This window comes from Chaetodon trifascialis, chromosome 8 (genome assembly GCF_039877785.1).
Source record: "Chaetodon trifascialis isolate fChaTrf1 chromosome 8, fChaTrf1.hap1, whole genome shotgun sequence".
NCBI lineage: Eukaryota > Metazoa > Chordata > Actinopteri > Chaetodontiformes > Chaetodontidae > Chaetodon > Chaetodon trifascialis.
Genome location: NC_092063.1, coordinates 5,078,837 through 5,089,789, shown reverse-complemented (window position 1 = coordinate 5,089,789; position 10,953 = coordinate 5,078,837). Strand labels below are relative to the sequence as shown.

General features: G+C 42.3%; 1 protein-coding gene across 1 annotated transcript; it reads right to left on the bottom strand.

The window, feature by feature from the left end:
- Window positions 1-911: 911 nt before the first annotated feature.
- Window positions 912-4,722, bottom strand: tmdd1 (transmembrane and death domain 1). The gene is given in 6 exon segments (XM_070969459.1): window positions 912-1,025; window positions 1,027-1,202; window positions 1,739-1,891; window positions 2,756-2,875; window positions 4,160-4,351; window positions 4,653-4,722. Coding segments are annotated over 6 exon segments (825 nt in total).
- Between the last annotated feature and the right edge of the window lie 6,231 nt (window positions 4,723-10,953).

Below are 10,953 nucleotides of genomic sequence, written 5' to 3'. Positions count from 1 at the left end.
AAAGTAGGAAAGGTGGAGGAAAGTGGGAGCAAGAAGCTAGAAAATACTCCCAAGCCATGAACATGTTTTCTGTTATGAAACTATATGAAAATACCTTTGTTGTGAGCAAATCATCTTCGTAATTAAAGCTTGCGCATGTCAAGTTAATTTGAATCTTCTAATACGGACATTTTTACTCCGCTTGGTCTCAGATGTCAGTTTCTGGACCGACTTCGCTGCAGCATCTCACATATCAAGTTATTTCAGCTTGCTAACAATCCTCGCTACTTCACACGTTCAAAAAAAATACAGCCCTGTGTTTTCTATTTGGCTTCTGTCACCCGCCAGAAGCTGCCATCACAACCTAGAGTGCTCCATTGTCTGCTAGCATTGTCATTGTTATTACTCTTTTGGATTGCCTGTGGAGGTATCGGCAGGCTCCGGGGAAGCAGGCGCCAGGCTGGATAATTAGTTGTTCTTTGATGCCAGACGGGCACATTGCCGTCACTTGGAGGGGAAATGGAAAGTGGCATCACTATCACAGTAACACCGGAACAACCTTTGGTGTGAGGGCCGGGTTCCAGCGCATCTGTCACACCACTAGTCATCTACCCACTGGCAAGACAATAATGCTTACCAGTCTAGGAATACACAGCATGGATAATTACTTTATCTGAGATGGAATTATTGTTGTCATATTTGTCATGATTAGCTGTGGTGTGGAGGAATCGATAGTGAGCTTCTGTATAGGTTCTGCTGATCAGTGTAGACAAAGAGATTGAAAGATTTGGCATTTTAAATCTTCCATAAAATAGACTTATCTGAAACACAAATAGAAAGAGGCCAAAATGATCTGTTTTGTCTTTATTTTTGTACTGTGTATGCCATTTGTATTAAATGTTGGCAGTGATGCAGATATTTAAGTTCATAATTTAAACCCCGAAGCTGCCTGTGTTGCAGCCTCCCAGAAGCTGCATCTTCCAGCATTGCGTTTCCAGCCGTGAGCTCACTGCTGGTGACCCCGAGGAGTCGGCCGGGCTGGTTTCTACGCGAGACTCGAATGACGACGAGAAGTATGGAGACGCCCACCAGCAACGTACCTCCGAAGCCCAGCAGGATGCCATACAGCAGCGGCAGAGCTACATCCAAAGGCCCCTTCTGGTACGGGGGGACAGGAGCCCGCTCCACAATCAGATCCAGGTCACGCCAAGTCAGATCCCTCACTAACACACACACACACACACACACACACACACACACACACACACACACACACACACACACACACACACACAAAGCACAAAAACACACTTACCATCTCAAAGGACTGTGGGAGCTTTTTTGTCAAGTTTTGACTTGAATGAAGCACCACGGAGGATTAAAATAAAAAAAAGTGGACAGGTGATAATTACATTTTTGAATTTCTTGGTATCCTGGGAAATACTCCTCATACGGTGAGAGTGTTGATGTTGAGAAATAATGAGTTGGAAGCATGCCCACGGCCAGCGAATCTAATCCGGCATCTCATCTAAACACTTAATAGATTCAGGGTTCAGTGAAACATTATATCATTTGTCATTCAGACAGTCTCCAGAGGGATAACCCGAAAAACTCCTCTTGACATCGACAGCCGAAGATATCTGGAGCTAAGACATGGCCGCCGCACATGTTAGGAGTCGGTTCTCCATCACTAATTCTGCTTCAGAGTGTATCAAACTAATGTGACTCTGTCAAGCTTTTTTTTTTTAGGACAAATTACCTTTTCTTTTTCGGACCCTCTGGCCTTCGTGCTGGTGGTCCTTTGCGTCCGACTGCACCGGTGGGAGGTTTAAAGAGCTGACATATTTGTGATAATCCTCCACGTAGCGTTTCAGGCTCAAGATTTTGTCCTGGTTGATGTTCTTCCCCACTTCTGTAAAAACAAGCACAGAAAGTATTTCTCTGTCACTCCACGTGCAAAACGAGCATGTATTTTACCCTATAAAAGGTTGTCAGTTTGAATTTAATTGTTGTTTTCTTGCCCTGAACGTAATTAGTTCTGGCAGGAGAGCAACTGTTGTCCTTCAGTTCAGAATAAAACAAAGTCATGCACTTGAGTTTCTACGTATGAGGAGCTCTCCTCAGATCTGCAATCAAGTGTACGATAATTGCTGCATTCTGCATCCACATAGTTTTTCATCAAAGCCACCGCTACCTCCCCCATGTCTTATAACTCATCTCTTCCCATCCTCTCCTTGTCTTTCCTTTTTTTTTTTACTCCAAAGCTGCTGATGTAAGGAGCAGATGGTTTGTTCTGTGGCTGGTGTCAGCTCCACTGAGTCCTCTGTCAGATCATTTACACCTCCTTCTATCGAACGCCACTCGGCTGTGGAGCCGTGTGTACACTGGACTGCAACACATGCCAGAGACTGGCAGTGTGCAAAATATGCCACATTTGAAGTTCCAATTAAAATGAATCTCAAAGTAATGAAGCAATTACGCGCTGTTGTTAAAGTCTTGAGGAGGCCGGCTTGACCGAAATAGACCAATTTTTGAAAATACGCCGCCATGTACCCAAATGAGGCTTTGTTCCAATTTCCTTTTGTCAAGGGACATGCTGAGATGTCTGCTCGTGACATTTGCTGCTAACAACAACACTGCACTGTACATAAAAAGTGAACTATTTTAATTTGAAACCCATTACATTAGTAGCGCCACTTAGAATTATTCTATTTAAAAAGATTGTTCAAAGCTACAGGGGGCACGTGTGCTTTTCCTGTCTCCATTTGTTTCTCACCGATGGCGATGTCAGCTCTGCCGATGTGCTGCAAGGCGCGGGAAAGCCTGTCGTAGTAGGTCTGCTCGCCGTACCTCAGCAGCCAGTCTGTCAGGGCCGTCCGGCACTGAGCTTCACTATCTAGTAAACACAAAACATATGGCCCTCAGACAGACAGGTCTCTGACAGTCAGCTCGCTGCCAGAAACTCCCCAAGCTGAGCTGGACATGTGAGAAACAGACAGGTCTCAGGGTGGACTTCTCTTCACTTCTGCCTTATTGCAGCTTGTAGCTTGCAACTCATAAAGATTCCGATTTTCCTGAACCTCTCTTAAAACAACATGCACATGTTTTTCAGTGTAAGTGATGGGGACAAAACCCGCAGTCCTCCCAGTCCTTCCAGAGTTCAGCCCAGTCAAATATGTCTGCAGTAGTAGTCTGAGTTCAGCAAATCAAGGGCTTGTCTTACAAAGTTCAATCTTTTTTGGTAAAAAGTTTCCTCTTTGTGGGTTGCGTTTCCTTGCTGAGCTGCAGCGAAGGGAGAGCGGCACAAAGAGGAAAGTTTATACCTTTTGAAAATACTCAGCTAATTTGTCTGAGACGGACTGTGGAGACCTCATAATAGCTTCAACTGAAAATTAGCATGCATTCTGCACAGAAGGAAGACTGTGGATTTCATCCCTCCTGACATGCACTGAAACTGCTCTAAGAGGAATCTCTTCAGTGCTGGTATTGACAGGAGGGATCATCAGAGTGGTGGAGGGGGAAATATTCATCAAAGAAAAGTTAACTTTTCTAAGTAAAAATGCTAATAAACACATATACTCCACTACAACTAGAGGTCCTGCATCAGAATTCGGAAAAACAGCCATGTTTTCAGCTTTGTGATCAGGAATTTTTCAGCTAATCCAACATTTTGTTTTAGTAGTTTATGCAGTTTAAGAGGTGGTTGGGGTTCCTTCAGCCCATAAAGGAAAACTTCATTCAAATTCAAAATCACCACAGATACATGGTTTTCACTGGACAGGAATGTAATGGAAAACTGTAATCTGCAAAGTAACCACAACCCCGACTCCTAAAGAGCTGCAACGGTGTGTTAAATGGAAATAAAAACAGAACACAATCATTTGCAAATGAACTGTGTTCACTGACAACAAAAATGAAAAATACCATATTTGCCTCTGAAATGTAGTGGAGTAGAAGTCTTAAGTTGCATAAAACATAAATACTCAAGTACAAGTACCTTAAATTTGTACTAAAACACAGTACTTGAGTAAATGCACTAAGTTGCATTCCACTACTGCTTTGCGGCGACCAATAACTCTTTCAGTGTATATAAGGATATATGCTGTCAGTACTGCTCTCTGTGGTCTGAAGTGCCTCAGGGCTACGGTGAGATGTGTTTCAGATGATGATGAGCACTAACCTGCAGCAGCAGAGGTGTCTCTCTTGGCTCGAGGTTTGAGATCTAGCTGATTTTTTTCCAGAGAGAGGCGCTCAAGGTGCTGAAAGATGTTCTCCTCTGGGTGAGAGAGGGCGAACAGAAGGTCCTCGCACTCCTTCGATGTCAGCAGTTCCACTAATCGCTGCAGCTGATGGACACCGATGTCTTCTGCCACTAAATGGCACATGACCATAGAGTATGCTGTAAATTCCTGTTAACGAAGCGTAATGCTGACGCTACACACAACAGTTCTGCTGCATGCCTTTGCTCTCAGTTAACAAGTATGCTTGTGTGGTGTGAAAGTGTCATATTACCCCCTTCAGCTGCAGAGAATAGAAACTAAACAATCAACATTTCACATCAGAGAACAGAACAATCGGCAAATTCAGTCTCACTGTGAGTTTTTTTAGTTGATTTCTCACAACGTGTTGGATGCTGACGAAGCTGCACCTGCTGGAGGAACATGTGCTCTCACCTGTGTCTTCTCCAAGTGTTGAACTCAGAAGAAGAAAAACCAAAAGGGGACAGAATTTCCAGAGTTTCATGGCAGCTGTCATTGTTAAGACTCAATGCACACTGTTAACAATTATGTTTGTTAGTGAGTTAGTTTATTTTCAACACTGAGAAGTGATCTAGAATGTATTTAAATTGTAAACAGTGCAACTGTAGCATCTTTAGTAGCCAATCACCAGGCAGAAGGTATTCATCCCATTGAGAATACATTAATAGATGCATAAACTTTTTTATAATTGATCGGAGGAGAGTCAAACAATTTATAGGAGGGCTGCAACAATTAAAACCATGTTTCCAAAAAAGTTGGGGCACAGTGTAAAACATAAATGATGATTGCAAAACCTTGAAACACAATATTTAATTGAAAATAGCACAAAGACAACACATCAATTGTTGAAACTGAGACCTCTCATTGTCTCTGTTTAAATTACATCCTCATTTTGAATTTGATGCAGCAACATGTTGCAAAAAAGTTTGGTCAGAGGCAACAAAAGACTGAAGAAGATGTGAAATGCTGAAAGAAAACAGCTGGTGGATCATCTCAGAGTTAATCAGGTAACTGGCAGCAGGTGAGCAACATGACTGGGTATAAAAAGAGGATCCAGAGAGGCTGAGTCTGTCTGAAGGAAAGATGGGGAGGGGTTCACCACTCTGTGACACACTGAGCTGACAAACAGTGCAACAAATTAAGAATACATGTTGTGAAGGCTCCATTAATGCTGAACCATTTATACAGGTGTTGGAACAACATGCTGCCATGCCAACAGTGAGAAAATGTTCTACTCTCTAAATGACATCAGTTGTTCTCCTCAGTTCCTGAATGTTTACAGAGTTATTAAAAGAAGAGTTGATGCAGCAGAGTGCTAAACATGAGCCTGTCCCAGCTTTATTGAAAGAGGATAGAATTTTCAAAAACAATGAAATGTCTCAGCATTTGATATGTTGTCTTTGTGCTTTTTTCAATATGGGAGTTCAGTGTTTTCATCACATTGTGTTTCTGTTTGACACTACGTCCAAACTCCTTTGGTAAATGATTGTATTGATCTTTTTTTCCCCCTAAGGATTATGTAGTTTATAAAATATCTGTATATACACATGTATATATACAGACTCTCTCAGTTGGCCCATTGTCTCTACCCCTAACTCTTGACTCTGTACTACCTCTGTTGTGTTGTCTGAGACTTGTAGCCGTGCACTTAAACGCTGGACACTGTAACTAAAACACAGTGAGAGGCCACTGGGGGAAAGTCTATTCCCTGCCTTTGAGACTTGGAGGGTGCATATATTTACATGCCCCCACATGCATGACCATGGGCCAAAAATGTGTTGCTTTGCTCTGTGGTATTATTATTATTTCATATTCCATAAAGTCTCCAAAGAAGATTGATTGTCAGGAGCGAAAAACAAAACAGACCTCGGCAGCGAGGGGGTATGCTCACAAACCTCTGGATGCTACTCTGATATATTTAAAATTCTATTGGACTTTAAAGCTTTATCCAGACCATGTCTGGTTGAAAAACCCCGCAGTTAGTTTTACAAAAACTACAAATGGAATCTGTATCACTGGCTTTGCAAAGAGGGTAATGCACGTATTGTGCTGTAGAAAATGATAGTGTAATATTGATGTATGGAAAAGTAAAACAGCAAAGACTATTATGTTTGTCTGCAATACTGGAGAGAACTGTGCTGGGAGTAGTTGAGATGCATCTTCTCGAGCAGGGAGAAACATGTTTAATGACATTATTGTGTGGGCTACAGTGAGGGCATGTTTTAAAATGTTAATAAGCTTCATTTGCCAAACAGTAAAGGTTGTTTGTGTGGGCTGAGTCTCAAATTCTCCATGTTGGCTAATGAAAAAAAAAGAGCTCTGGGGCTGAGAACCACAGAAAGTTGGGTGTGGGTGGTATAATGGCTCTGTAATGACTTGAGATGTTGCACTTGTGGAAAAAAGAAACACTGGGCGCAAGGTCAGGAAATTTATTCATATCACAGAGTTGCTCAGTACAGTATCTTATTAATGAAAATACATGCATAACATATTTTGTGCTATATATGACAAAAGAAATACATACAATGTACTATAGTACCACATAACACATTAGAGAGTTTTTCAGATTTTAAATGCAGAAAAGTAACAAATTCGTCGACTGTTACCTTCTGGTTTTGGTTAGCTTGTGGAGCCGCGTCTCCATGTCTCGTACACTTCACACCACTGAAATCTGGTTAAATACAGATACAGACTCCGGTGGAATGAAGGATAGGACACATGGAATATTCTTGCAGAGCACAGCTTTGTTAATTTCCAGTGTGAGATCCTCGTCGTGATTCTGATTCATTCAGTTTTCCCAAAGTGGTGCGCCACAGTATGTGTGTTTATTGCAGGAACACAGAGTGCTAACTCCATGTGCCTAAGCTTTACTTTCAATGTTAAGCTTCAGGACGGAGGCCGACCCTGGCACCTGGAGCAGAGCAGGCGATGAGCACTGTGTGATTTATGAGGAAGCCTCCGAGGTGGAGGGGGTGGCAGTGAATGCAGCAGGAATTGGATGTTGGCCTCTCCCTTTTCTTGAGTTTAAGTTTGAGCCTGAGCCTGAGCGAGACCAGGCCTGCCCTGCTCTGTGGCTCCAGGGTTTCAGGCTGCTGTTGAAATCCTGGCGCTCTGGCACGTTATCACAGGCCTGAGCTGAATGACTGTTTAGTCATCAGTGATGCAACCCCACCACAGCCCTCCTGGAGCCCACCACTGCCACCAGACACCGGCCTCACTATCTGTCTGCCTCAGAGTCACGCTCCTAGGGAAACACAACACCAACTCAACACATCGCTCACTTGCTTTCTGAGAGTCATACCTTTCCCTCTTTTAGACATTTTAGACTTGCACACTGTTTTTTTACACAACTGCCATTCTCCTATGCCCAGAAATCTCTGCTGGTCCTGCTGAATCTTAATATAAGTGCTGCTTCCGAGCACATGTTTTCTCCGGGTGATCATTTTCATCTTGATAAACTACTACTACTTGATAAAGTACTTTTGTAACACAGTGTTAGTTAGAATTGTAGCTCTAGACATATCTACTGCCTGAAGTATTTGCAAGATCAGACTTTCTGTGCATAGATGAGCGCCTTACCTTGTTTAAAATGCATTACTCACCTTATTTGCCCCTTTGGTTCCCCAGCGACTCTGTGAATGCAATGCAAATCAAAGTAGAGAAATGCTCAAAGCAGCCTTCGCGAGGGACTGGAGGTACAACTGACAACGTGAAATCTGTCTTCTCTCTGACTTTTTTCTCCACCTGATTCAGGTATTGGTGTTTTAGAGGACTTCCCCGACCAATAAGATACAAGCACCTGAGCAGGACCACCCATTTTTGAACCATAAAAAGCCACCACACCCTGCCATGTGGCGTGGCTTTACTGCCGAATACAAAGAAAAGGAAATAATAAACAGAAACTGGAATCAAAGCAAAGGTAGTATTCCCAAATTGCTGTGACCACACAACAGTTTTAGTAAAATCGTCAATTTCTTTAATCTCTTATTAACAGACACATCTTATCCACTTCAAAGGCTTTGAAAGACTCTAAGGAAGGCACAAGTGTACAAATGAAATAAAGGAGTTTCATGTAATATTCATGTAATAAGGGCCTCGTGTTCATTATTTGATGAGTCTCTGCTGTAATTTGTTCATTTTTGTCTCACTCTCTGGGGTAAACCACATTCTTCATTAGGCCAAAGCATCTCTGAAGCGTTTTAGAAGCCCTTCAAACGCATTATCATAAAAATATTTGAGTGACAATTTGCAACAGTGGCAAGACACATTTGCCTTTGCAGTTAGTTAAATAGCTGTATATTTTACCCCCCGAGCATCGCTCAGCCCAAAAATTACTTAATACACTATCAGAATAGCTTGAAATAACAGTGCAGTTATCTGTACAAAAGGTAGTGTACTTTGATTTCTGGCAGAAAGAAATAAGCCCAAATGCATACAAACAAACGTCTTACTGACAAAACTTTGCAGCTCTGTTCTCCAGCTGCATGCATCCTCCCTTCAGCCTTAAATGAAAAACGGGGCGACACCCAACATCCTTCACCGTGAAAGGAGCGACTTTTTGAAAAGCATTCCTTCCCTTCAACAATGGCAGGGTCGGGGGGGGTGGGGGGTGGGTGCGGAGGAACAGCGCCGACACATTCCTGAGGTAAAAAGCTGCAGCGAGCCTCACCTGACAAGATATTTCTCTCGAGAGCACATTCATTTGAGCCCAATCTTCTTTATATGTGATTTTATTGACAAGGACACCAATATCTTTGAGTTATGAGCTGTTGTTCTCTGGAGACAGACAGTGCTTTACCTCTGTGTTCTGTGTGGGCCAGATAGCTCTGGACAGCGTGACTTGTTCGAGGTAATCTTTTGGACCTCTGGAAGGTGACAGCTGAAAAACGAGCCTCTAAAAACACTCTGCTCGGAGGCGGCCCCGCGTCGGGCTTCCTAACCACACAGAAAAAGACTTTGCAGGGGAATTTTAAGCTCCACTGGTCAGGGTGTGACCTGTCTGAACTAATAGTGTTGTGAAGTTTAAAATGTACATGCAACTTAATACATAATCAAACCTATTTCTTGTGAATGCAATCCAAATTCACTGCGAGACGCCACCATACTGGCAGCACGTATCAGTGTGCATCAACTGATGTCTCCTTGAAGTCTCTGACAAAGGTGTGAGCTGTTTTTGGGGAGCTGCCGCAGGTGAGATCAAAAGCCCTGGTGCTAAACAGCAGCTCTTTTCCATAAAAAAGCCTCGTGTTTGCAACATTTTTTATTGATGTTACTAAAACAATATTGCGAAAATGTAAATATCAAGCACAAAGTGTGTTCGCCTGCTTAACAAGCTGTGTTGAATTTGATTGCTGCTGGTTTATGACTGTGTTTCAGATCAGATCTGGTCTTACATGGTTGCTGTTTTATATGTTTTGTGCACCTAACATCCGTCAGGGTTTCTGGAAAATCATCTTTTCTCTGTTTGCTTCGTGTGTCAAAGCCTGGTTAGTTCTGTTGTTCAGAATAAAACAGCTTATCCTTTCGAGCCTAACCTTGAGTTTTCATTTCACTGGGAGACAGAGCTCAAAGTTGACACGCTGGTCAGCTGTGAGGTTTCTAAAAACCTTCAGCTCCATCTTTGGCTGAACAAGCGAGCTTGCTGGTCAGTCAGAAACGTTTTGGGCTGAGTGCCGACCTTCAGACGGAGAGGTTCGTTCAATGAGGAGGTGCTCAATTTCAGCGCTGCACCCCCTGAAGGCAACATGCAGACTGAAGGCTGCGTTGCAACACGTCACTGTGAGGAATGTGAACTTCAACACACAGTGTTTTCTGAAGTGCAATACAACATATGACACTGGTAGCTTTCTCAGCAGAATACTGGCAATATCATTTTTATGGGCAGTCGTATTTTTATGGCATTTTGCATTTTTATAATCTGCACATAATGTACATATACAGTGATTTTCTCTTCTATGGCCCCATATACTTTTTTATATTGACCCTTTTATGCCACTGTTTTTGCATAGTCTTATCTTAACATTTGTAGAAAGCCACATGCATGTTAGCGTGAATGCCATTACTGCGATCCTGCACAGACGGCTGAAACACTGTGCTTTTTCCGTTTAAACCCCATTCACATGAACAGCCCTGAGGTTAACAAGATGCTGAATTAAATCTCAAAATAAAAGAGCTACAAATTAATTTGGAGTTAGGATTACGCTGCCAGGTGCTAATCTATCGTTCTACTGCATTCCACTTGTGTCACTCCGTTGACTTGATGAAGTAATTATTAAAAATTAACAGATAATTCTAATCAAAACGTAATCTCCAAGATAAATGGTGAAACCGCTGTACGATCTCGGAGTGTACCATCACTGCACCAATTTGCATCAATCAGCATCGACATTAAAATGCAAATTACAGTATGTTGGGCTATAGCACTAATGCAGAAATGTGTTCACGAATGACACACGTACGTAAATGTTACATAAGCATGTCTTCATTCATGTATATATGAAACATGCTGTAGCATGAGCACATCATTGTACGTGCTAGCATTGTTTCATATTTATGTTCTGTGTCTTCTTCTCCCATGCTTCAGTACAAGATGTACCTCAGAGCGAATGTATGTAATAATCCCATCTTTAATGGAAAAAAGTGCTTTTCATGTTAAGTGATGGTAATTGCTTCAGTGGCTTTTGACATTCATTGCAGTTTCAGTGTTTTTGTGTGA